The sequence below is a fragment of the Ammospiza nelsoni genome, chromosome 10 (genome assembly GCF_027579445.1).
Source record: "Ammospiza nelsoni isolate bAmmNel1 chromosome 10, bAmmNel1.pri, whole genome shotgun sequence".
NCBI lineage: Eukaryota > Metazoa > Chordata > Aves > Passeriformes > Passerellidae > Ammospiza > Ammospiza nelsoni.
Genome location: NC_080642.1, coordinates 16,900,608 through 16,928,357, shown reverse-complemented (window position 1 = coordinate 16,928,357; position 27,750 = coordinate 16,900,608). Strand labels below are relative to the sequence as shown.

At 44.1% G+C, this 27,750-nt stretch overlaps 1 protein-coding gene across 2 annotated transcripts; it reads right to left on the bottom strand.

Annotated features, from left to right (window-relative positions):
- Positions 1–1,550: 1,550 nt before the first annotated feature.
- Positions 1,551–25,070, bottom strand: SERPINE2 (serpin family E member 2). Of its 2 annotated transcripts, XM_059479461.1 has the most exons (10): positions 25,019–25,070; positions 11,489–11,763; positions 10,167–10,286; positions 8,801–9,028; positions 7,547–7,744; positions 4,959–5,157; positions 4,717–4,817; positions 3,640–3,726; positions 2,989–3,072; positions 1,551–2,219 (listed from the first exon to the last, which is right to left on the bottom strand). In XM_059479461.1, exons 2-10 carry the CDS (start codon positions 11,742–11,744, stop codon positions 2,182–2,184), a joined length of 1,311 nt encoding a protein of 436 aa, XP_059335444.1. In that variant the 5' UTR covers positions 11,745–11,763; positions 25,019–25,070; the 3' UTR covers positions 1,551–2,181. The 2 variants fall into 2 exon arrangements, with proteins under 2 accessions (XP_059335444.1, XP_059335445.1); XM_059479462.1 differs by lacking the exon at positions 10,167–10,286.
- Positions 25,071–27,750: the final 2,680 nt, after the last annotated feature.

The following is a 27,750-nucleotide window of genomic DNA, read 5'->3' as shown; positions in this document are numbered from 1 at the left end:
CAGACACTGCTGCTGTGTGTAAGTCCTGTGGGAGTTCAGTTTCAATGCCAACCCTGAAATATTTGAATTCTTAACACAAACATTAAATAGAAGTAACTGGAAAATTAATTTTCATATTGCAATTTTATTTTGATATTAAAATAGCAGCTGTTACTCTGAAATACAATCCTGCACCACTCCAGAGCCCAAAGATGACGTCTTGCACCCCAGTAGTCAAAAAAATACAATTTGTGTGTGAATTAAGTCCACCTTAGGTCCTGGCTATGTAGTTTCTGTGAGGCAACATTTCTCTATTCTTACAGGACAAACCATATTCAAAACAGATGCAAGATAAACTAATGCAAATGTCACTGTAATTGTTTACAGCCCAGTAACTATTCTGTTGTTACTTGTGCTCCTTACCTCCACGAGATGCAAGGAACTGAAGGCAGATGTGGTTGGGTTGGCCAGGAGAGGTCTGCTCAGCACTGGAATCTTTAGTTACATGATCTCCATACTTATTTTCTGGTTGTTGCTTTTGAGTGTATCTTTTTTTCATTCCCCACTGCAGGGTTCACTTTCTCTTCAACAAGACAGGAAGACAACAAGGCCATGCTAAGTTTCTCCACTCACCTATTGCAGACCCAGCCCTCAGGACAAAGCACGAGCATCCCTTCCCCAGCTTACATGGATTGGGTGGTAGGCAGCTAACACATCCCATAAATCACCCACAGATTTATTCTTCTTGATGATTGCAGTGTTCAACTCAAGCAGAAAAAGGGATGCTAGCAGATTGGTTCAATATCTGGCAGCATGTTATGAGCTCTCAGCCTGGGGTTTGGACTGGGTTAGGACTGACTATGCACAACACATTCAGGTGTTTTCAGCTGGAAGCATTTTCTCTTCATCTTGTTTTCTTACCTGACCAAGAGGCTCAACACGCTTTATGGACACATGTTGCAGTCACCTACTTCCACCAGGGCTGAGTCTGCAGGAATTTCTCCCTGAGACCAGCAGCCTCTTCTCCCTGAGCGTGCCCTTCAGAGCTGCCAAAGATTTCCCTCACCCACCCCAGTCCCTCGGTTGCCACAGAAGCAGCACAACAAAGAACCATCTGTGACAAGCCAAAGGGATTTGCTGCTTATCTTTTGGAAAGAGTTTGGCACTCAGGAGAGTCCTGCAAGGGGCATGAAGAGATGCCCATGTGCATATAAACTGCACCAAGGGAACAGGAGGAAAGAGCCCAAAGGTGCACTGAGACATCCTCATGGGGCAGTTTTCAGCAGTAACTTGGGCATACCAAAATAGAATTCTCTTCAGATACCAAACCTATGGATAATTCATCCACAGCAGAACAACTTCAAAAAAGGTCATCAGAAGGAGAGACTAAAACAAGTAAAAATCCAAACAAGCAAACAAACCCCATCACAAAAATCCCAATCAACACCTCCCTACACACAACAAAAAGGTCTCACAGAAGATCTCCCTCCTTTCACTCTTCTTAAATCTCAAACAAATTACACAGGGCTCTGGACGCCAATATCCCTGAGCACATCCACAATCCACAACACTGACTGTTCATAATGCAGTTTTATTTTTTTCCTTTGTACAAAAACAAATATAAAATTTAAATCCAATAGAAAGTGTATACTAGCAATGACAAGTTTACATTACAATGAGACAGGACAATGCGATGTGTATTGAACACCACATTAGTTTTAAAACTCTCAGTGATACATGCACTATATAAAAACTGCTAGAACTTTTATTCTATTTCTACCAAGAATATCCAGGTACCAAGATACTCAAGAACCAAAAGTAATCTTGATAGGTGGTATCTACAAAATTAGACCTTTTCCACACACAAGAAGAAACCAACATTAATAGAAACATTTATCATTCTTTGTTAAAATCCTCTCACAAAAAGCCATACATAAAATTCTTAGTAGATACAGAAAAAGCTCAGAAGCTGCTAGCATAGGTAACCATTCAGTAGTTTAGAGAATCTTTTAGACATTTTGAAGAGATACTGTAGTTTTCAATCTGTATTTTCCCCACAAAGCCAGAACTATGTCGACTCCTGTTTCAAAACCTAGTCAGTGGTTAAAACTAGTTCTTGAGTGAAGTCAAAGAGTAGTGTACAAAATATTTAACAGAACAGGGGTGTGCCTGTTTACTTCTTGAAGAAAGTCTTTTCCACATTCAAGGTTTGTTTATTTGTCCCATAAACAAGATTGTACCTGAGGGATGAAACAAAAACAAGGATTACCATCATCTGTAAATAGAGTTCAACTTTTCCATGAAAGCTTTAAGGCCACAGAGCACAGCCAAGCCACCTTGCCAGTCTAGTCCAGCCTCCCTGAGGTCTGTGAGCCAGGGAAGTGCATGTTTGGATAGGTGGCCAGCTCCTATTTCTAGAGACACACAGCCCTGTTGATGCTCTGTGGAGCCTGGGCATGGGGCTGGCTGCCAGCAGCCTGCTCTTCCCCAGTGCTGGCAGCAGCACCTTGTTCCCCACTGACTGACATATTGATCATACAGGTCACTGCAAGAAGGGCAACTCTGCTCTGGGAGACTCAGCCCATGCTGCAAAGGAGCTGTGAGCATTACATTGGAACACTCATATTCAGGGCAGGCTGGAGCAGCACCCCAAATCCCCAACCCCCTATTCTGCCTTGGCCCTCACTGTCTGACTGGCCAGAAAGCTGGGTCCTGTTCAGCAACTCGCCACCAGTAAAGAGCTGTTTCCTCTGCACTCAGGGGAACTATGACTATTACTCTTCTTTTATACCCACAAACCTGCCAGACTTGTTTCTGTTACCTTGACAGCCAAAATGGATTTCTTTCCCTGCTTCAAGTTGTATTCCCAATAAGATAATATAAAATTAAGGGCAAAAAACCCCCTGCAAGTACATTTTTATAATAGTTATTCAGTAGCTTCAGACTTTGGCACTATTACATAGCTGATACTCAACTTCTAAGCCAAAAGAACTTACAGATGCTGCTTACCTGTAGGATTGTGCCGGATGAAAAATACAAATGGTCTGTCTACTATGAACCAAGGAGGGGATGACCTGGCTATTAAAATTGCAGCTTGAAAGAAAAAAAAAAAAGGTTTAGAGTGAGACAAATCAAGCACCATAATGCATTACATACTCTATCAAAGTAAAGTTTCTTTGTAGATGGATATATATATGCATGTGTGTATATATGTCTACACATATCTGCATCTTGAATAGATGCAGACAAATGCCTAAAACAAACTAACTTGGACATTTAAAGCCACACAGGTCACATGATATTCTTACAGGAAGCATTTAAAAAGACAAGACCCACACAGAGCTGGAAGTCTTGGGTTGTCACCCAAAGGTTTGCAGTAGCTTACTCCTCTTTGTAACCTGGATAGCCAGAACATGCTATCAGTGGGCTGATATAAAGTCTAAGCTATGGGAAGACACTTCCCTAGAAGTAAGCCTGTCAATATTCTTACAGTGATCAACATTGGCAAGTTGAGATTTGACTGAGAAATCACATAAAACCCATTACTGATCCAACTCTGAGCATACTGCTGCAGTGATCTCCAGGTGAGCTCTTTGCCTAGTGCCAAAGCCTTCTAATGGAGTTTGCCCAAGTCTGACAGTTATCAGTACAATTGCTTACTTGTTGCTGCAGAAGCTTTGGTTCCATCTTCACTAACTTCAATTTTTGTCTTTTGGAGAACGTTAGATACATGAAGACCTTCTGTTCCTGAAAGACCCAAGGAGAAGAGCACCTTCAGTAAAACTCACTGAGAGAATCCTGGAGTGCTGTGTAGCTAAGCAGCTCTGTCAGCATGGCCCAGAATGCTAAAAGCTGCTACAGTCTTGCTGGAATCCCAAAGCTGCAGCCCAGAACAATACCTTTGAATACAGTCACTAAGTGAATAATTACAAAAGTATGGAATAACCTATCTTACTCCTTGTTCCTCCCCATTTCCTAAGTTTCCTTATTGATGGTTTAAGTTATAAGTGCTTACATGCATTTTTAGCTTTAATTTTAAAAAACCTGAAAAATTTTGCTATCTGAATTTAAGTTACACTCCCATGTGTCTCAGTGTCAGGGGAAAAAAAAGCACTTAGCAACACACCTTGCTTTCAAGGAAAGACAGGCATTTGTTTTCAAATTAAGCCAGCACAAGGTAAGCTTTTTTGTTACACAGTTCTATAGAAGCTAATCAGGATTTTAATGAAAGCAGAAGAGAAAAAAGATAACATTTTACAGCCAGGAGTTCAAAAGTGTTTACACCCCATTTTCAGATACTAATATTTACAGCTCTGAGTTGCTTAAAGTGTGAATGTTTTTCACACATGCTTTCTTACAGCTCAAGTCACTACACACGTAGCTGTTACACATTGCAGCTTCAGTATTTACTACAGATTAAGGTATGGTATTGTTTAAGCCCTGCCAAAGATTTCAGACAATGCCTGAGACCCCCAGGTTGCAATATCAAATCTTAAGCAGCTGACCAGCATGATTTACTGCTGTAATGTAAGATGAGGGAGGAAAAAAGCCACTGCAATGTTGAACAGAAGCAAGCAGTCATGCCTGGCTGGCTACAACATAAAACCAGCTCCAATGTCATGGCAACACTTGGCCAAGAGAAAGCAGACAACTGCACTGGTAAAGCAGCACTTTATTCAGAGCTAGCAACTATGAAGGACCACCATGAATTAAAACAAAACAAAAAAAAACCCTTACTTGCTATTTTTGCAAAGTTTGCCTTTGACTGGTCAAACATATCTGTAATACCAAGTGCTTGCAGAGGTTCCTTTAAGTCTGTTTCTGCTTCTGCTGTAAATCTGGTTGGAACAAAAATAGAATGCATCAGGTATTATGCAGGAAAGTCACCTTCAGTATTCCTTCTCTTATATCTGATGAGATACATATAAATAACCCCCCAAACACTTCCAGAAGAAGGAATGGATTGTGTAAGTACTTACTTTGGTAAAATAACCTGCACCCTTTTTGCTACCATGGTTGTCATCCAGCTTCCTATTGTTTTGGTGCTGATGTGGGGGATGATAGCAGAGAGCGGTGTTGTGCTTTCAGTGGGCAGTGCAATCAACATGCTGATCATCTCCCCGTGGTAGGGCAGCTCAATGATGTTGTACCACAGCTCATTTGGGGTACTTGTAGTGCCTAAAATAATAGAAACAAACGAACCCAAACTAGTGAGCCACAGCCATTATAGTTTTAAATCTCTACCTTAACACAACGGCTGCTAGAAGAGTCTGTCAGGAAAGCTTTGCCCACACCTCAAAACCAGCTCTAAAGTCCCAGGCTTCCTGCTGGGCAGCCCTTCAAAAGGCATGGGCTCTGTGTGGATGCTGGTATGCCATAAAACACAGACAGGATGACACCATGGAGCAAATACTCATTTAACATACACACTGCTTCCCAGACAAATCTCACCAGCCCAGAGCAGCAAGGCAGCTATACTGGAAGTGACCAGGTCAGTGAATTAAATGGATCTCTGCTCCAGATCTCAGCTGTACCAGAACCAACTGAGAATAAAAATAAAGCAAGGAATAGTAGCAGACTATCCTTCCAAACTGAAGAGATTTTGCAGACAAGCTTCTTCCTCCAAGAGTTATTGCAAGACCTTTTGGTTCCTGTCTGAATTAGTCTGTTGCATTTGCTTAATTTTCTTGCTTAATAAGGATCTGATTAGGAAGCAATCTGAAGTCTTGCAAGATAGTGGAAAGCAGCCACTTTGAGGCAGTGCAAGAGGCCAATTAAATGAGATGGAGGGAGATAGCACATCCAAGTTACAGCAAGACTGCCTTTGAGCAACCCTCTCCTCCTCCAAGCTCCCTTTGCTTACTGTGGGATTTCTGGCATTTGGCTGGAAAGCAAATGCTTTTTATAGTAGTTTCAAGTTAAAATTTGTCAGTTTAACTACAGACAGTATTTCAGACAAGGTTTTAGGATAGCAACAAGACCTTATTGTCTTTCCCCTTTCTTCATCTAAATCTGTACTTGACAGTCCAAGCTGAAAATCAACAGCTTCATTACAAATTTAATCTTGTTGCCAGCGCCATGAAAGCTGCTCTAAACTCCTATTGCTACCTAACTGGCAGTATTGCACCTCTGTTTTGCAAGAATCATGCCAAAGTTGGCAGTTTCACTATTCCATTTATTATGGCAGTGGTTCTCAGGCTGGATCCTACACATCTAACACTGGCTGCAGAAGTCAGCTCCAGGACAGTCACACAAGGCAAACTGTCCAGCAGGTAAATGCTGCTTTCCTGATTTGCTGCTATCATTACTGAGGCAAACTGAACAGGAGGGGAGCTCAGCTTCAGTCAGCAGATGGGACTGAAGAGACTTAAGATATTTAAAGTTTAAGATTCCATTCCAAGCATGGATAAAATAGAAGCCCTGTGTTAGGAAACCTAGAGATAAAAAATACCTCATTTGAGTCCTCAGGAAATGAGTAACTCAGCAGTCTTTCTAGCCTTAATAGTTTCTCTACCTTAAACATAGGCCAACATAATGGATATTATAACCAGCATCAGAAGTCAAAAGCCTTCAAGATAATAGTCTTGCTAAACCCCACCTTTAGTCATAGAACCCATTTGAAACTCCAAAATTAGTATATACTGCAGTATATACTCACACTTTCAGCAGTTAAAGTATTGCATTACATCTGCTCTAATGTACAGGTCTGGGACAGAGTCACAGTTGTTTACTTTAACATCAAGTCTACTAATAATAATTGAGCACCACTGACAGCACAAATAGGCATTTAAAAGCACAGCGTGTCTTGCTTTTAGATTTATAGCAAGCTGTATTCTCAGGCCTATTTCTCAGAGTGTATCTAGCAAACATGAAGTAAGTTCCAGGCAGCACTTCTTACAAGGATGCAACACAAGTTTTTAATCAGAGCATCCATTCTACTTTGACCACTAAAATCCCCATAAGGCTGCAAACTGCAGCTCTGAAGTGCATTGTCAGTCTCATCAAGCTGCTGGTGTCAGCTCTGAGAGTCTCTGATGCAAGTCTGGCAGAACCTGCTGAACTTCTTTTCACTTGTGACTCAATCTGAAGAGCAGTTTCACACCTCGGGAGATACAGCCAACATTCTAACCCAGCTCCTCTGGCTCCCACAGGACTGCAGACTGTGCAAGTCCCATTTCTCTATCTGCAGTAAAATATAAACTGAAACTCCAATCTTTCTCTCACCACCAGGTAAGCCTCCTACCATTCTACCTGTTGGCAGTTTTCTTTATTCTTTATTTTCAGCGTTTATAAACATGTACTTTTCTTTCTTACAGCAAAATGCGAATTTCTCAATTTAGGTACTTCAGACTTTCCCTTTTGAAGGCAAAGGATAAGGCAATACTTGACAGAGCATCCAACCTTAAGGCAACTGTTAAGTACCTGGCCCATGCCTCAGCAGCAGGAGACACCTCTGTAACAATCCATCTATATCAGCTACAAGAACAGCACCATTAAATGCACAGCAAGCTCCTGGAAAGAGCAAATTCTACCCTTTGCTGGTGGCAGTGGGAGTCCCTGGGCTTACCACAGCGGAAGATGGACAGCTGGGACAGCATGGGAACTTGGTAGGTCTTCCCATCAGCTCCATAAAACGGGCGCTTCTTGGTATTTTCAGGTCGAAATCGTGATTTCCATAAGCCCTTGAAATACACAGCATTCACTAACACCAGTCTGGTCAAACTGCCTTCAATATCATCTGGAGCTACAACCTGATCAATCATACCTAGAAGAAAGAAAGGAATTATTGAGCATTTGCTGTTTCTGAAGAACCTGACACACGTTACTTTAGACCCCTTGACCTGTGAGTGTGCCAGCTCCTCAGGGACAATATTTTAAACTCATAAAATCAGTGCTATTCTTTGTCAAAAATAAACTTTTGGGATAACCAGAAATAAATATATCCTGCTAACTGATAGCCTGATGTTTTAACAACTAACAAGGCTCTACCTTTTCCAGCATGTAAGCAGATCTAAGACTGCATGGAATAGTTTCAGCTGAAATACCTCCCCATTCACACACTGCTTGCAACATTGCTATGCAAAACTGGTGATGTGGTCGAGAAAGAATTTGACAGCCTCATTTGACAAATACCACATCCAACATCATTAACACACTCCTCACATCCAGGAGAGACTGGGTTTAGCTCCAGAAGGTACCAAACACATAATTCCCCTAGACTGGGAACATGCTGCAAAATGTGATCTCTGGCTTTAGTGTCTATAAGCTTTACAATCCGTTCAAGAGGCTTGAAGCATGAGGAGTTCTGTCAAGGCAGTGTTAGTTAAGAATCCTCCACTAAATGTGAGTCCTAAGAACAGGAGAACAGGGTCATATCTTAGGACAGTTTAGGGCAGTCAGAGCAAAAGCTGAACTGCCCTTTAGCTTCCTGTGAGCCTGATTTACTGAGTAAAACATCTGAGCTGCCTGAAAGCATCTATGTTTGAGAGAAAGCATGGACCCAAGATAACTGTGCTTGGATTTCTCACCAGGTACATGAGTGCAAAGAAGAGCAAAAGCTGCTCTGATCCCATGGATGGGATGGACACACACCCCAAACACATCCCTCCAGGCCACCACACAGGCACATCTGCTGGGCAACAAGACTGCTGCTTCCTGACCAACCAGCTCTAAAGCATCACACTAATGCCAGCTAAAGGACAGCTTTGAGCTGCAGAACAGAGCTTTCTCCACCTCCCAATATCTTTCTCCAGTATTTCCATCTAAACTGGAGGTCTCAGACACCACCCTGCCATGCACAAAGGCACTCCCCAATACTCACCCCTTGTTTCATTTTTCACCCATTGGTTGATGGAATCACAAGCTGCATTTGGGTCCTCGAAGTCCACACTCTTGACACTGCACTGAAACACCTCTTTGTTCCTTGTAACAAAAGGCACTTCCATTTTAAAGCCACTCTTTGCAAACACTGCATTAGCAATTGTTACAATGTCTTTATTCTTTTTTGAGACTATCAGCCTGTTTATCTTCTTTAAGGCTTTACCAACTCCTAGTTGGAAAAAACAGCAAGTTTAATTTAGAATAACATGATAAACCAACAGTTACTTTATATGCAACTATTAATGACGTGAAAAGTCAGACATTAAGTGTTGGACTAAAAAAGGAAGGTCAAAGCAAGCATTCTGAAGGGATTTCCAAAATATCCATTTCTGAGGTCTCATCTGCTGATTCCCAGCAAAAACATGAACTCCACTATGGTGCCTGATGCACCTTGAACTGTCTGCTCAGAATGTTACAGACAGTGGTTAAGGTTACACTGAGGTTCAAATATTAGTGTAGAGCTACAAATGACGCTCTTCCACAGAACAAACTGTTCCAAAAATATTTCACATCATATAAGCCAGGTCAATTGTCAGTTCTGTGATGACAAAGAAAGTCAAAGGGTCAGCCTACTCACTCAGAGTTTTGCAGGATTTGCATAACAAACGGTCTTGAGCCTCAGAATGTAAAACAAAAATTAAAATATTTTCTTTACTTCCTTTCCATTTACTGGAGAATAAAGGAAGCTGTCAAGAGTTTTATAATAAACTTCCAGGTTGAGTCTTAGTTTCCTTAACGACTAAGTCCTGGGCTAAATCAGCTACAAGCAGGAGTTAACACATGAGTTTGCTTCTAAAAACAGGAAAAGGGAAAGTAGTAGGTTCCAGTGCTTAGTCAAGATCCTCAGGACCCAGAGCAGATTGTACAGAGTGCTTGCTAGCTCCTTCACTGTGTGTGAGGGAAAGCAGATGGCAGCACAGAAGAACTGCTATGCTCACCATACCCAGTTCTCCCGTGTTACACCCATCAATGAGTGCCTTTCTATACAGGGAAGCCACTGCCAGGCAGGCAACTCCATGCTCAACCACTGTATCAAACAGCAGCCTTGGGTGGCTGTTATTAAAGGGTTCCCTCTGTTTCCCAATACAATTTAGGCAGAAACATTTCCTGACTACTTTCTTATGTAGACAAAGAAGAGATGTGAAAGGAATAAATTAGTTCAGAGTTATTCTTTTAGCTGCATGTAAGAAAAAACCTCAGATGGCTTTGCTGTTTCATGTATCATGAATGCTTTAACAGCACCACTGGTATGAATTTCTACATGTTCACTCTCCAATACTATGGGCAAATTCTTTTGGAGAACATACCATAACAGAGGTTCTCAAACTGTATTCTGTGGACCACTGGTGGCCCACGGAGCACTTGCTGGTGGTCCGGGGAGAGCTGGCTGGTCTCATGGTGCTGGCTCTCCTCTTTGCTTCCAGCTGCTAAATTGCATTAAAAGACAGCTAAAGACAAATTAAATTCTTTTCAACTAATACCTTTCCAAAGAAGCACTTGCTGCAGTTGCCAAAGGACTTTAAGGTAGTCATGAACAAGAGCAGGGGGAACCTGTGCAAGGACAGAGGCAGCATCCCATACCAAGCCTCTAACCAGGCAGTGGCTACCTTCTAAGGTGTTTGAGAACCTCTGTGTCTCACAGTAAGGATTAGGAATTCTGAAGGCCGGATAAAACCAGTTGATATAATACTTCAACATTTTTGCAAGTACTTAGATTTCAAGCATTCAAATGTTCCTAGAGCTGATTATCCCATGAAGGGATTTCCATCTACATCATTTAGATGTTAAGGTGTCAAATAATTTTGTTGCACTTCAAATCCAGGACCAAAACAGCAAAGCAAATGAAGACAGGACAACATGTTATATGACAACATGTTATATGACAATACTGCTCAAGATTTAAATGTACACTTACCTCCTGGAGGGTTTTCTATTCTTGGAAGTAAGGCAGAATGCTGGCACTAAGATGTTAAGTCTTGCTGGCAAACACTCACAAAAATAGCATGCAAATTAAAGCAGTAAGGATCTTCAGCCTACTCCCTCTGGAGGGGCAGACATTGGCAGAGGAATACGAACACAGATGCATGCAGTGTCAGGCACAGGCAAGCAGAAATGGCTGTTTCAAGAAGAGGACACTACAAGAACTACACATACAGGGATTCTGACAGCAGAAACACGTGAACAAAACTGAAGAGCAAAGTGAAAGTGTCGATGGTATGGTTAGTTTGCACTGCTTTCAGTGAGGTGCCAAGAAATATCCTCTTGCCCTGTTATCTAAGGAGTGGCACATTAAAGGTTGTTCAGCACAGCCTGAAATGGAGCACTGCCACCTTCTTACTCAGAGCTAGCACTGGACCACCATCCACCCTGTTCTGGAACACCAATTTGGCAAGGACAAAGGCAGTTCTAGCCAGGGCCCTGAAGTCATTAACCAAGCTGCTTATAAGCCAGTTTGGGTATATGTACATACCCATGCTCAAATTGCCAATTAACCTCAAGCATGTCCATTCTGTGCTTTGGTAAACAGAGTTAATTGGTGCATGATGCAATCTACCACACTTTCAAGGCCATCTCATACATCATGAAGAGTCTGACAAAACACACCCAAAACCACCTTAGGATCACTGACCATTTACACTGTATCTCATCACAGTTGTCAGCTGCTTCTTTGTCTTGCCATCAGCTCCCAGCTGCAGCACTCCCAGGACAGATGCAATCCCGTGAGGAGAAACAACAACATTGTCCTGAGGCTTAGCTTTCACTATTTGATTGAAGACCTGGATTCCAACATCAGAGCTAAGCTCCTCCAGAGGATAAAAACTGAACTGGGAACATACAGACATTAAAGTCCCAAGAACAAAGAGGAGTGAAAAATGCCAGTTCATGATTCCTGGTTGGAGATACCTGTAAGAAAACAAGAGGGGGGAGTTAAGTCAGCTTTCACAAGAACAGCATTTTTAACATAAATTCTTATTCATCTAAAGAGCAGGCAAGTCTTGTACATGTGCCACACACCATTCAGAGCTCTGGCAATGGGACTCACACAACTCACTGTGTTTCACTTAGCTCTATCAGGATTTTAGGTCTAGGGGTTTCCAGGTGCAATGATAATAGCTAGATACCAGTGCCTATATAAAGGACAAAAGCCACCAAGTTAGAAGACCATCTCCCACAACACCCTAGTTGAGGCAGTTTTGTGTCTCAGTTAAATGAGCCTTGGCATTCCATTTAGATTGCCCTTTATGGTAAACGAGTGCTGAGAGTGTGGTATGGTCCTCACCCACTAGTATGTGATGCACAGTACACCTCATAGATCATTTTCTACAGTGAACAGAAGCATATATACATATGCAAACAGACCTTCTGCTGTGGGAATTTACACCTGCCTAGAACAATAAAAGATAGCTGCATAATTGGCATTCTCAATAACAGGAACGTAGAAGAAAATTTTGGATTTTAAAATGCAAATGTTGAACTTGGATTTCAACCTGTACTTCTCCATTTAAGAACACAGAGCACCTAATGTATACAGAATGAAGTTAATATTCAAAACAGGTGCACCTTCATCTGCAGGTCTAACACCTGACAGAACTCAGCATTATTATCCATGAGCTCCAAAGAGCTGAAGCACAAGCAGCATCAACATTTTCTTCAGGACCTATCAGCAACTGATTAGAGACAGCCAAACCCAAATGTCAAACACCGAGCGCTGCAACTGCTGTGCTGTATTTCCTCCTCATGAAACCGCATTCAAGCCTTTTTTTAGGGCAAAGAGATACTTAGAGAAAAATACATACAATAATCTCCAATCTCCTTAAATTATGTTCCCTGTTCACAACATTAAGACATTTCATTTATACAGTTCACAGCCCTGACTTCCATTTCCAGACCAGCCAGGAGCCTGTTCCTCACTGACTTGAGAAGCAAGGCTGCAGAAGGTGTACAACCGAATGAAGCGTTATTTGCACGACAAATGCAGCACCAGGTCTGTGCTGCCCTGCAGCCCCCGGTGCAGCCAGCTGGCACCCCTGCTGCTCTGGGTGCAGCACCCCAGGGTGCTGGGGCCCAGCAGAGGCACAGCCCTGTCACTGCCAGCCTCCTCCCACACAGCCCAAGGAGCTGTGCCACCGCCAGCCTACCTACGCTGCGAGTTCAAACCGTGCTGCAGCACTGCACTAGCAGAAAACCAGCTGGTGTTTGCACAGATTTGTTTAATCATCTTTTAATAGCACGTACTTTAACTGTGCTAAAACACTTGAAAGCGACAAATACAGCATTTCCACTTTCTTCTACACTGTCTGAGGGGACGAAGTTGGCTTTGTCGCAGTTTGTCGTTGCAGAATAAAGCAAATGCTGAAAATGCAATAATGCAGGAGTTTATACATCTTTCTCCCCCAAACCCAACTTTAGCATACTTCTGACCAGAGGAACTTGCTGATTTAAGTTATGCAAGAAAAAGTGAAAATGCTGTACTACAAATTGGGGTAAGGGCCCACCCAATAATTAAGTCTTCTCCATAAACCTACTAATCCCCCAAGCAGTTCTGAGGTCACTAAAGCACAATTCCTTCCAAAGGAGCTTTATATCACCATCTGCTGCAACTACTCGAGCTTAGTCCAAAATTTAGGCTGGACTGGGCTTGCTGCAGCTGAGACCAGCAGGAACAAAACCCAAGCACCATGGATTGGGTTTGCATCCCCCTGAGGCAGGTCAGGATTGGGTTTGCACCCCCTGAGGCAGGTCAGGATTGGGTTTGCACCCCCTGAGGCAGGTCAGGATTGGGTTTGCACCCCCTGCGGCAGGTCAGGATTGGGTTTGCACCCCCTGCGGCAGGTCAGGATTGGGTTTGCACCCCCTGAGGCAGGTTACATGAGTCACTCCTACGTTTGTCTTGCACCCCTCATCACCAGCTACAGCAAGAAAATGTCATGGGGGAGAGCCAACAGCCTGACAGGGAAAGTAAACTTGCACTTTTCAAAATAAATTAAAATCGTTAAGGAACATTCTTCAGTGTTGTTTGATGCTAACACAAACCACTTGAAACCTTTAGTTTTGTTCTTAAGGGCAACAATCCCTTCTCTCACAGGCAGCAGCTCCACACTGATGGCACTGCTGCCTTGCAGGAGGCACTCTATGAAAAGCTTCATTTAGGGCTGGCTTTTAGGGTTTTCTTTGGTGGTTTGGTGGCCATCTCTTCTCCCAAACCTGGAAACCCAAGGGGTAGTTTAAACAAATTCTTAATCCCAATAATAAGCAGATTTATAACTCAACCTAGTATCTTGGCAAAAAGAAACTTCAAGGCCCTAAAATTATTACAAAGTCTTACTGGAGGCACTTTGAAGCAAGCAACAGCACATTTGGTGCAATACAGCCTGTCCCACACAGTGATGGACAGAGACAGTACCAGATAATCACAGAGCACAGTTTGAGCTGCCATCTGAAAACCGGGCTTTGACCAAGGCAGCTCCACCGGATCCTGACAGCAAACCACAGGACACTGGGCTGTCTTGAGGGCAATCTACCCTTGATACATTATATGGCAAGAAGCATACTATGAGGGCAGAGACAGCAGTGACACTTTGAAATCAAATAAAACAATGTTTCTTTGTCTTTTAGGTACTTCATCTGCACAAACCTAACTGAAGTCAGACACTTCTCTCCTTGACTTTCCTAGAATATATTGCAAGGCTCCAAGTTTTCTACTTCACTGATGACAGCCCCTGACAGACTCAGGGTGACAGCCTTGTGTTTTCCCCATAACATGTGAAGCTTTGTCAAAACAACCCAACTCTGCTCACAAGGCTACTGCTGCAGAATTTTGGGCTTTTTTCTGTTTCAACTGATCACCTCCCACATCTGGTTTCTCCAGAATTCTCCATATTTGCCTAACCTCTCCCTCCTGACACACCATAAAGATGGGTTGGTCTCTGTTTTGGAGCACAATCTCTAGCAAATACCTATTCAATAAGTGAAATAGTCATGCAGTGCTCTGAGCATGGAAAAATAGTAAAACCACTTTTCATCACTAGTTATAGAGCAGTCACTTCTTGGCCTGGCCCTGCTCTGGCCACTGTGTAACTTAACCAGGTAACTGGGACGACAACTGGATCTTTGAGAAGAAGTGGCATCCCTGCAATTGAAGTTTCCATCATGGATTTCAGTGAAATCAACTTCTATGCAGTCCAGTACCAAGAAGTGCATTTGCATATCCTGAAAGAAACAGCTTAAGCACAGTGCTGGGAGAAGAAACCCAAAAGGATGCATGATGTGTGGGATGGAAAACAGCTGACCTGCTATACAGAATATCAACAAGCTTTCAACAAGCTTTCATAGCACTGAAGCTAAAAAACTTAGTGATAGTTAAATCTGAATCTAATGCTTCAGAAAACCAAACAAAAATACAGGCTAGGCATTTCTTTGCCTATGACCTTTATATTTTTTATGAAGTTAAACTGAGGAGGAGGAAAGTGTATAGGCGAATTCATTTACATAAATGTGGGCTTTTGAAAGATGCTGGATCAAAAAAAAAGTCCCTCTGTAGGGTAGGCTGCCCACTTTTTAGACTGAGCACTTACAGGAAGGACAACATCCACAATTTACACTTCTCAACACGCAATGGCAATGCTGTCACTAACCCAAAGAAACGGAGCCAGTGTTATCATACATTGCCATTTGTTATGCAAATCCAGCCCTTAACCCTAATGCTACAGTTTCTGAGCAGGACAGAGCAGTGGCACACATTCCTTTATATGAGAGACGCCATCTCCACAGCAAGCACACCCAGAACTCAGCTCCCCCTGCCTCACAGGGCAGCACCACCCCAAGTCTGTACAGCACACTGAAGTACCAGCTGTAACTCCAACTGCTAGGCTAGAGCCTAGCCTAAGCCACAAAGGAATGTTTAGACAACTATTCCAGTCAGGCACAGAGCTCTGGGGAAGGCAGAGGAGGAACACAGCAGCATGTCCTGATAGTTCTCTGCTGTTCCATGGCAGATGATGGAAACTCTTCAGGCTCTCAACCCTGGGATGAGCTCAGCTTCATGCTGGTGTTGCAAACACTGACTCTCAGATGTATTGGGCAGGACACTCAACTCTCACTAGGCTCCACTATTCATATCACCATCATAGTACCTAGTTTAAATTTTTTAGATGAAATTATTATCGAAGTAATTATATCAACAAAGAGGACATGATGCTTTCAGCCTACATTTATAGAATGCTTGTTACAAAAGCAAAGTTATATTAATACAGGCTGTTTAATCTGTGTCTAGAAAAGCATTTGGTGGAGCAGGGAAAAGTAAATCTTCAGCCCCAGGCACAAAATACTGCTAACAATGAAGATCCTCCTACAGCAGAAAACTAGCTTAGGAAAAACTTCATTTTCAGAGAGCCAAACTAAGCTGCTGCAATCTTCCCAAGAGGAAGAACAGAAATTGGTTTGGTTCAAGATCAGAGGCAAAAACATGATCTGAAAAAATGCCTATATTTAATATCTAAGTTGGAGAAAAGGCCTGCCCCAGAGAGGCTAAAGAACACTTTGCAGTGGATTGAGGATGAAATAATCAACTGTACATAGATTTTCAGATATCTGTAATTACTGCACTATGAGACACCTCTAAGTGTTTATTTTGAAGCCTGACTTCAACAGTAATATATCCAAAACTCCTTCTTGCAGTTGCAAGATTGATTCTGTGGTTTTTTTTAAAGATACAAGAAACACAAGGAAGCTTAGACACCAGACTGCACTTCTGTGAATAGCTGAAACCAAAGAGCAGCAAGCAGAGCTAAAGGGACTAAAACTGAGGAGCAGTCTCACAGCATTGCTGGTCTCACTGTAGTAAGCCCAAAACCCTCAGAGCCCCTGAGCCCACGTGGCAGGCACTGGGCAGCCTCTGTGACCAGAGAAGGCCAGCCTGGAACAAACATTCAGGGACCTCTCCAAGTCTGAGATGTTGATGTTTCCATGCCACTGTCATCTGGGCTACTAATTTAAGTCTTATTTCAATTGACATATGAGCTGAAAGAAAGCAGCCTCACTTCAGGCATTTAACCAATTCTCTCCAGCAGGACTGAATAAATACTCAAACAAACTTGTTAACAGTCATTAAAGGAGCTGGCTGAGCACACAGCAATTGTTTCTCCCAAGCAAGGAGACCACTCTGCTGCAGAGGAAAGGTCATGTGCTGGGTCTTGTTTTCCAGCTGATGGGTTTAGCAGCATGGTAAAGCACTCCAGACCCCCGGTGGGCTTCCCTGCCCCTCACAGGTGCTCCTGACTCCCCTTCTGCCTACGCCTCCTACATACCAAAGCCTTCAGCTTCAATATCCTCTCCTCACCCTGAACCTGAGTTCAGCCTGCTGAAGTTCTGGCTTCTTCCACATGACAGATCTGGGAAATGTTTCATCTTCCTGAATGTTGGTGCTTCCTTTTCATCTAACAACTCCTTCTATTATTACTCAATACCTGGAAAGTTTAGTATATGCAGAGCATTTCCAAGAAAGGATGATTGCAGGGTTTTAAACAGCTCAGTACTCACATTGCTCTGAAGAGGAGTAAGTTACTGTCAACAAGATATAAACATAACTTGTACACAGAGATAAGCTGGAAGTGATGGGTTTTTTAAAGAAAAAATTTTATATCTTAAGACATTGGTCTGACATCAGGCACAACAGCCAGCATTGCACATGAATGCCAAAAGCATGGCATTGGTTCTGAATATTTCCTCTCCCAACCTTAATCCTCTCTCTTCTATTCCTATCCCTCTCAGGTTTTTAGTGCATTCTGGAAAGCCTGTTCAGCTGTGTCCAACCAACCTCCCCTGCCAAGTGGGAATTTCCCTGCAGAGCACCAGCTTGTGAAACCAGCTGGTCCCACACAGGAACCATCTCTTTGTCCAAGCACTGCTCCCCCATGAGCAGGAAGCTGGAGTTCAGTGCTTCTTTATCAAGAGTCCTGACCACCCCCATTTTCTGGGAGTTTCTGTTAAACATGAAGTGCAGAGACCAGCTCCATTTCAAACTGTCTGTAACCTCATGACTGGGGTCTCCAGCTCACAAGCCAGACTAATTTTTCTCACCAGTATCTATCCATCTTGTACAGCATTTGGTGGTGGTTTATGGTAGTTAATTACAAAGATCAATTTCACATCATGCAAAGCTGACCAGGGTTTTCCTTCACCACTGGGTTGTGACTGTACAACAACTACAGAGGCACTATTGAGAGTTTCAAGAACATAGATAGGCTTTTATGTACCATTTGCTTTTACTTCCATCCCTCATTTATACATGAATTAAACAGCCAAATTTAGCTCTGCTTCAAGAAGCAAATACAGCTGACAGGGCAGGGGGCTTATAGAGACTACTATGGTACTGCACAATTCTACCACCAGTCTCAAATTTTATGTGTTCTCTTGCTACTGTAAGCTCAACTACAATTGCTAAAGTTTCTAGGTATTATTTATTCCTGTATTTAAAGTAGTTTCCACAGAATTCTCCAAGACCTAGTATCAAGCCTTACAGCATCAGAAAGATTAAACAGAATTATGTTGGTAGTTTACTGGTGTCCCCTTATTAAAGAAGTGGTTTGGTTGATCTCAAGTTCTTTGTGCAGTGTGGGTATTTTAACATAATGAAGAAACGAGCATGGGACAGTCAGCTCATCCCGACTAACGCTGCAGAAGCAGTTTCCCCAAAGGGGAGCACAGCAGTGCTCCACAGCACGCTGGGGAGGCTGTGCCCCCTTCTCTGGGCTCACCCCAGGGGAGGGAATGGGGTTTGACAACCAGAGCATCTGCCTAAACTCAAGCCCCCAGTTTTAGTTTTTTAGTGCAAGAAAGGCCTCATGGAACCCCAGTTCCCACATTTATTGTGCATTGGTAATGCTCTCTATGCAACCACAGGCTTGTTAGGAGCCAAAGGCAAGCCTGCAGCATTGCAAGCTCCCATTAATGAGGTGCAGGGTATTAATTCCTTAGCAATGGGCTGTGTAAGTACAGATCTATGGTAAATAGTCTACAAGGTGCTGGACTAACAATGGCTGGTGTCTTACCAGGTACCTCACCATCACCTCCACCCTAAGTCCCACCTCTGCTTTAGGATTTTACCATCTTTTCCTCCTTAAAAAAATATTAAAGGGAAACTCAGTACCCTTATTCATTTTCACTTAGTACAAGTATCTTAGTGTCATCTGATAGCAAGACTCACACCACTACATCCCTGCAGGGCAAACAAATCTGGTTCTCCTCTTCTCAGGTAAATTTTCATAACACTTTCATAAATTTTCTCTAACACTTGGGCTTAAAGAACTGACAAACAAAGGAAAAAAAAAAAAACCAAAATAGTGTAAGAAATAAAGAAAACTAAAGGTGTAGAATTAGTCCTCAAGCCAATAGTTAATACTTCAGAGCTTTGAAAAGGCATGTGAGTTGTTGCAGAGTAGAAGAGAGATGACTGTTGGCCTCCAGATTCCATAATTTTGAGGTTTAGGTTACTCTGCAAAAGAGATACTTATATTTCCTACTAAACAATGCTACAAAGCCCAATTCCCATCACCCCACACTCTATGGTTCAGTCAGGGTTTACAGCATAACTGAAAATTAGGCTTTCTATGGAGCCATACTATTTTTCATTATTTACATTTTTATTATCCTGGGAAGCTGAGAGAGGTGGCAGCATCTATCAGCCATACAACATCTAACAAAAGCCAACTGGGTTTAGAGATGCCCAAATGGTAACAGAAGATGGGGAGACATTCTCTCAAGAGGACTTTAAGAAGCCTCACTTCAAATAATCCATGTGCAGTATTTCAAGTTTTTACTTACCCCTCCTCCTTCAAGAGGAAAGACTACAGCAGTACAGTGTTGGCAGTTAGTCTAAAAGTACATACAGTCAATACAGTTGTTTCACTATAAAAACGGATTGGAACTCCAGTATTCTCTGTTCATAACAATGACATTCATAAAAACTTGCACTTACACAAGCTCATTGATAGCCAAAACATGATACTTTAAGCATTTGTACGTGGGAATGCTACCAAGTGACAAATTACTTGGAGAGATCAGGAATGCTGTTCCAACCATTTACTGCACTTGTGGCTGGAAATCAGAGTAATAGGTGACTAGCCTTTTATTTATTTATTAATCACACTGTACAACATTAGCAATCAACCACTTCCTATTTGCAAGCTAATTTAGAAACCTTATCTGAAAAACTAGCTGACAAATATAACCCTTAAAGTGTAAGGTAGCCAGGTTATTAACGTTTAAGATGAAAAATGTATACTGGTTTTCTGTATCCAGGACAGCATCACTGAAACAGACCTAAGCTCACAGGAGATACTAGTTTTTAGTGGCCTCTTCTCAGCCATTCCAGCCCTAGCTTGGAGGTTACTCAAAAAGGATAAGGACATTCATATTTCACAGCACAGACATTTACTTGTATCCATCTTTTCCCCCAGGAAGCTCCAGAAGCAGAACCAGCCAACCACAAGAGCATGGGAAGTCCCGGGTGCTGTAAGGATGCAGGAATGAAACTTTGTGCTGGGAACCTCATCCGTATGCTCAGGTAGACACCTCCTCAGTTATCTGCAGGAAGACTCACATTAACCAGTCAATAAGAGAATTACCAGCTATTTAAAGAGCTGTATTTAAGAAAACAGTCTTTTTGTTAAACTGACCTCACTTCTGACTGACCCCCCTGGCTTTACTAGAGATTTCTGGGAAGGCAAGACTTAAATTTCCATAGTAAAACAAGGGACAACAGAGTATGAACTATGCACAAGAACTCTCCAAGAGCAGGTCATGACCTGCATATTAAACTGTCTGATTCAGTTCAGCCTGAGAGTTTGTGGGCTGGGCTGTGAGCTGTGCTGGCTGAGGCTCCACGGAGTCCATCACTATTTCTGTAAGGCAGATGACAAACCTCTGCAGAGGAAGTAGGCAATTAGCTGGGAAAGCAACCTCTCCAAGCGAGCTGCCAGAGCAGCTGGAGGCCTCAGCTTGTTTAACTGCTGGGAAAGACACAAGAACTGCTCCTTCTGGGAGAGGAGGGGGTGTAGCAAGATGCAGACATAGGGATAATGCACCAACTTCTACATGGCAGTTCTTAGATTGCTTAGGGATGTAAAGTTATAGGACAACAGAATGGAGGAGAGAAAACTAGTCATGTTCAGTTCTCCACTTGGGTTTGTACCTGTAACCTGTCAGAGCCAATGGGAAACTGTCCCTGTCCTAGTCAAACAAAAAACCTGAAACCTCGTTCAGCTGTGGGCAAGCAGAAGCTTACAGCTCCCACCAGATGACAGAACCATCTCAGAAGCAGTGAGAAACATCACTAAATACCTCAACATGTCCTTCTGTGAGAACAGAAGCTTAAAGAGAGAGCTGTTAAATAATACAGAAAGCATTTAATATAAAAACAGGCTTGGTCAAAACTACATAGCTGATGAACATGAATTCATATCCCCTGTACATCAGCCAAACGAAGGGAGGTAGAATGTACAATCATTTCTCACTAGTGCTTCTGGAGATTCCAGGGGGATTTGCTCCTGCAGCTTACAGTCTGTTGGTAACTCCTATTTCTCACAAACCAACCTACCTGCTCGCCAAGGCCACCACAAATACACAGCCTTGAACAGGCTTCTGCAGCTCAGCACTCACTGGCCATCAGTCCTGATCCCTTCCACAGTCCCACAACACTGAGGAGAATTTCAGGCTGCTGTTTCCAAAGCCCTGATGCCAACAGCAGACAGCCTGAAGCCCACACTTTGCACCACATTAACATGGTCAGCAAAACTGATATTTTCTCCAAGGGGAGATAATTCCATAAGATGAATGTGCTTTCATACTTAAACTGCTTTGTGGCATATTATTGGACCCCAGCATAAGGCACCTTTTGATTTCAGCTTGAAAATAAGGGGAAAAACCACCTTTCTGACCATTACAGGTAAATACCAGACCACAGAAAAGACACAGCAGCTGCCAAAATGCATGCTTTCCACAGACACTGCTCAAGGAGAGGTGCTAACAGCTTTAGAAAGCAGTTCAGTTAGCATTTAAGTGTATTTCAAGGCCATGATAAACAGCTTAAGAACCTACAGCTTACACTAGCATTGCCACTAAAATTGCCCCATACTTTTCCAGTCCATCATTGCTGGCTCTCACTTCAGCAGAGATCTCAGCTCTGCTGACAGAAGTCAAGTATGAACTAGAGTCTCTCCCTAAAGTGAGAGGAAAACAAGCAGAACACAGGACAGCTTTTTTCCCCCACAACATGCCAGCCTAAACGTTTGTGTGGCTCCAGCTGCAGAACGCTACCACATCTTATTGCTCTCCTCCCACCACTTTAACCATCACAGAGGGGACACCTGAACACACACATGGTTGCACATATTCAGCTGTCCAGTTTTTACACAAAGAAGCTACCTACTTTAATAATAATAAACACCTTCTTATATTTTCATACTTCCCTAACTTACACTGAATCTTTACATTTACACTAAATCTTTAAAATCATATGTAGATGACTGACTCCTCCATGCTACCACTACCAAAAAGAGGCAATTCCTTGTATCACTGCACTTATTCAGAAGATGTTTATGGCTAGTAGAGGTGCACAGAATGACATGGTTCTTACAGGCCAGCACTTTGCTGTAAAGCTTGGTTCATTAGCTATGTCACAGGTGACTGGGAAGATGCTCAGAGGCATGTAAAGATGACTGTATCTAGCAACACTTTACAGATTAGTGATGGTTATCCATCTTTTTCCTGTCTTCTCATGTATAAAACCTTGGACCCCAGAGAATCGCAGAATTCAGTTAACAAACCAAGTTGACTGGAAACGTTTTGATGATCAGAATTAATTTCCCCATAATCAGTATTACAAAAGCATGCTCTTTCATGCATGCTTGTGATTAAGCAATTCAAGCAGCCCGGACAACCCCTAACCCCAGCTTCCAAAAAAGCCTTCCACCGAGCCTCAGCTTTTTCAAGAATGAGCACAGCAGTTCCTATCAAGAACCAAAAGCCACAACCAGCTGCATGAGCCAGGGAGATGCTGTGCCCACCACCACAAATCTCTACCCAGAGCTCCCTCTGAGCTGATCCCTTGCTGTGGATACTGAAATTTACTTGCATCTCCACTGTAATTCCTAGCAGCAAGGCGAGGTGCTTATTTTTCACTATTTATACAGACACATTCACTTCAACCTATTCCAAAAATACCTGGTGCAACTTGCTGGGCTCCCTGCTGACATTTTTCTGCCTAGCAGATGCTGGTAAGAAACTCTAGGTTGGGAACACATTTCTGCCTGTGTGATTTAGACACTCAGGCTAAAAGTCTCCACATGCCACTAAGACGTGCTATTCTCCTGGTTGTCAATGACAACACCAAACAGAAGCTCCAACACTTCTGTATACACCTTGAGACAAAACCCACTGCGGGTTTCTGTTTTCTTTTTTGTTCTGACATGAGTTTCAATTGCCTCCCACATGAGATGCATGGAGCTATATATAGATATAAATGTATGTGTGACTATAGTGATGGCCATATCACCAATCAGAGCAGAGAGGAGTTCTTCCACCATCCTCATACCTGGGGAGGGCATAAAACAGCAATGCCCACAGAAGCTGCCTTCCAGCATCTCAAGCACTTGACACAATTTGCTTATAGGTTGCCTGACATACAACTTGTCTGTAATTGTAAAAAGCCGTGGACTAGCATTCATCACTCAAAGTTCGCTCCCGTGCCAAACAGCTGCTATTCTCGTGAGTTTAATCACACCCCACAAAATGCTAGATCTCCAACCTAGTACATCTTATATGCAGCTGAATTAATCTACTTAATAATTCTGCCTTTTTATTTGCACTGCTCTTCCCCTCACACTCCAAGGGCTCATCTGAGCACTCAGCAGGCATGCAGCTGCTTTTCACTTTCCTCGAGGATGTCTGCAGTTTCTCCGAAGCTACACAGCAGCACAGCTGCTTACACCTACGTACATTTCGTGAATAGCCCCTACAAAATCAGGTTTCTAATGAATTCCTGCGGCAAGCTGGGGACAAGACATTACTAAATGCTCACACCAGAGAAAGTGAAGGAACAAGAGGTCATTTTTCAGTGCAGTGAAAAAAAAAAAGTCATTCTACCAGGTTTCTCTTTCAGGAAGTTGCCCAAGAATGAGATTACAACCACAAAAGCCAAACCACGTTCAGAATCATACACAGGCATGAGAAAGTGGGAGAGAAATAAATCAAAGGCCTCTAACCCATAAACAGATATTCCCTAGTTTTATGGGAAATTTGACATTTTAACACCTATGTGTTACTACAATGGTTTCTCCAAAGGTATTTTTCTGTTAAGATCCTCCAACATCGCACAGTACTGAGCCAAAATATCAAGCACCATTTTCACCAAGAGACAAAGGACTCTGCATTTCCAAATCCTCCCAGGACGCGACACACGAAGCAGCTCCCGTATCACTCCAAAGTGAGCCGAGGTCAGAGTTTTGGTTAACCAGCTCCCCACTCCAGCACACAGCGGGATGCTATCAGCCCTAAATCCTGTTACAGTATCACAATACCACTCGTTCCTCCCCAAAGGGCAATGGCCGAAAATGTTCCTCCCCCGTTACTCTGCCATTCGGAAAGCCAAGAAAATTTCAGTCACTACCCGGATTATGATTTATTACTTTTATTTAGCACAACAGCAGCAAGCTCTCTCCCACGGCAGACAAGGGACACGAACGCAAGCGAGCAACTTGCGGTTCCCGAGCGCTCGCAGCGCAGCCGGTGCCCGGGAAGTGCCGCCTCTCCCGCACCCGGGAGCGAAGCGGTGCCGCTACCCGCGGGCTGCCAGCCCCAAACCCGCTTCTTTCGGGGCAAAATCCCTCGCTGCTCGCACAAAGCCAGCGCCTTATCTTGGGAGAAACTCGGCGCGCCCGAAGCCCCGCTCCCGGCACAGCGCCCACGCACCCGGCGCTGGGAAACTTGTGCGAGCAGGTAACAGGAGCGCACACCGAGGAGCCGCCGGAGCGACCCCCGCGGCCTCCGCGCTGTCAGCAGTCAAACTTCGGGTATCCCGTTCCCCCGCCCGGTGCCCCGCGCCCCTCCCGCCCCCAGGCGCTCCTCCGGCTGTGCCCGCACGGCGCTGGGCGGCCCCGCTCACCTCGCCCGCCGCTCTCCGCCGCCGCCCGGCCGCCGCTGCCCCTCGCCCCGCGCCGCTCGGCCGGAGCGCGGCGGCGCCGCCCGCCATTTATAGGGCCCGGGCCGCCCCGCCCGCCCGCCCGCCCCTCGCCCCGCGCCGCGGGCCCGCCCAGGGCAGAGCCGGAGCGGCGCGGGGGGCGAGCCCGGCCCCGGCCCGGCCTCAGCTCCGTGTCACACAGCCCCGCAGGCCGGCCCTGCCGGGGACAAGGGGGAGCTCGGGCACCGGTGGAGGTGCCCACGGGGTTCGGCTCGGCCCGGCAGGACACCGCGGGGGTGGTGAGGGGACAGGGACCGCCGAGGCCAGCTCCATGCGGCCCCTTCCCGGCACTGCCGTGCTGGGAGCTTGGAGGGTTTGGGCCAAGGGGTTCCTCCCCGTGTGCTCCCACGTCCTCACCAAGGGGTGAGGAAATGGCTCAGCCTGGGACCCCCATCCCTTGTATGGCCCTGGGTTTAATCTGCACGAGCAGCGGGAGGGATCGGAGGGAGGGCAGTGGTTGCTGCTTCAGTGTAGCAGCACAGGCACATAGCGGTACGGCAGGACAGAAGTGTAAACCTGGGAAAACACATGTTAACCGTAACACTGACTGACAGCCCTGGACTCCTTGACTGACAAAGTACCAGAAGGAATTTCCACTCTTTGTGCAAAACCAGTAGTGCTGACAACTTCAGGAAAACCGGCAGCGTGTTGTGCGGCAGTGGACAGCACTGCCTTGTTACACAGCACTGCCTTGTTAAGTCATTGTTTCTGATCCCTGTTTCCAAACAAATTTTCATGCATGGCACAGTTCAGCTTTGAAGAAACAGGATAAGTATGCAATAAACCACATTTCTTCCCTCAGGATTTGGACTTCTCTGGATAAAAAATCAACCCATCTCCTGGCACGAGCTGGATCAGCCTTGGTGGCAGCTGCTGCTGGTCTTTATGGTGGAGAGCCTTGTGTCCATCCAGGTGGCTCTCTCAGTGCAGGGCCCTGTGCCTGGGCAGAACAGAAATGATGGAAACATGGATGAGAGAGGTGGCACAGCGAGGCAGTGCTCAGAGGCAAGGAGCTCAGCCTCAGCTAGAGCACAGGGAATTAGGCCAAGATAAGGTGCTGGTGCCAGAAGGCTGGGCTGTCCAGGAATGGTTTCTCCACCAGCTGAGGTGGACATTTGGTAGGCTATTTACTAACCAGCTTGATTTTAAAATTTTAATTAAAATCTAGCTTCCTTTCCCAAAATGTTTCATACCATCATTTCTACTGAGATCCATTTCTGAATTGAGAATGGAGATTAATTAAGAAACCAAAAAACCCACAAAAATACCCAACAGCCACTTTTTGCATATTTTTTCATATTAGCAGAGACAACCTTTGGGTATCCATTTTCTCTCAGGCATGAAGGCAGAAAGCTGTTTAGACCATGTCAGATCCCTTGCCCAACCACGCAGCATCATGAAAACCACATGGGAAAATACCACTGAATGATTTTAGCATTTTGGTACAATCTGGCACATGGAAAGGTAGCTGAAGAGCCAGACCCTGACTAGCTAGCTGAACTCACAACTTGGAGCAGGAATCCTCATTCTAGTCTGACAGCCTGAAGACAGACCTAAGCCAACAGCCAAGCCCCCAAATGCCCTCCTCTTGGATCTGAGCCCATCCTCCTCATGTGCAGACTTTGGAGTCTGTCTTCAGTAGAAATGGGACAGGGAAAAGCGAGTCATGTTCCAAGCAAATGAAAATGACATGAAATTGTCCAAGTTTTGATTCCACCCAGTTTGGACAGCACCGTTCCAGCCCAGTGAAGCTGGAGCTGAAGAGTAGAGGCAGAAGTGCAGTTCCTCCCCTTGGTGGTTGCCACATCGCCCACAGCCCATTCAGTTCCTGTGGGCAACCACCTCCCACCCAGGCAAGAGGGCACTCTTCCTTCTCCTCAGCAAGTGGTTTAAGTGATCAAATTCGTGCCCACTAAACAGTTAACAAGTCAGGCTTTTTGGAAAGAACGAGGCACCATACCTGCTAAGTACTTTGCACCAACAAAGAAATAATTTGTGGAAATCAGGCAAAAATAGCCGAAGTCAAGAGGAGTTTGAGGTGAAGCTGCCTGAGATTTGCCCACCCAAGCAAACAGCTGCCAAACAGAGCACTGCCATCCCCTCCTTTCTCCCCTACCCCACTCAGGGTCTCAGAGCCCCACCAGCTCTGCTGCCTGCCCAGGCCTTGTGTGAGGCGTCTCATCCTCATAGGGGAAAAAACCAACAATGAGCCTTTTTTTTCTGAATTTATCCTCTGATTCCTTTAGGTGGGACACACTTGGTTGCTACTAGAATTAATTTCATAGATAAGTACCTATGCACGGAGATGAAAGATGCGTACATGAAAGCAAAATTCACTGACAAGCTGTATGTGCTGTGAGGCTATACTTAAAAGCAGAGAGGTTCTTCAGATGGTATCTCACCTTAGAAAGGGCAGATTTCAAGCTGTACACTACACTGCTAATGAGGATACAGGAAATCTCATCCATTTTTTCCACTTGATGCAAAACATCTCTTCCCACAAAGGGAAATGTTGATGTTTCCCAGTGTGATTTAGGCTGAAAGAGGAAACTGACAGGCAGAAAGTCACAGTGAAATAGAAAAACTGGCTCCAACACAAACAAGCCTAAGCTTGACAAAATAGGCTGTAGTTTTAACAAGCAGGTTAGGAGAAGACC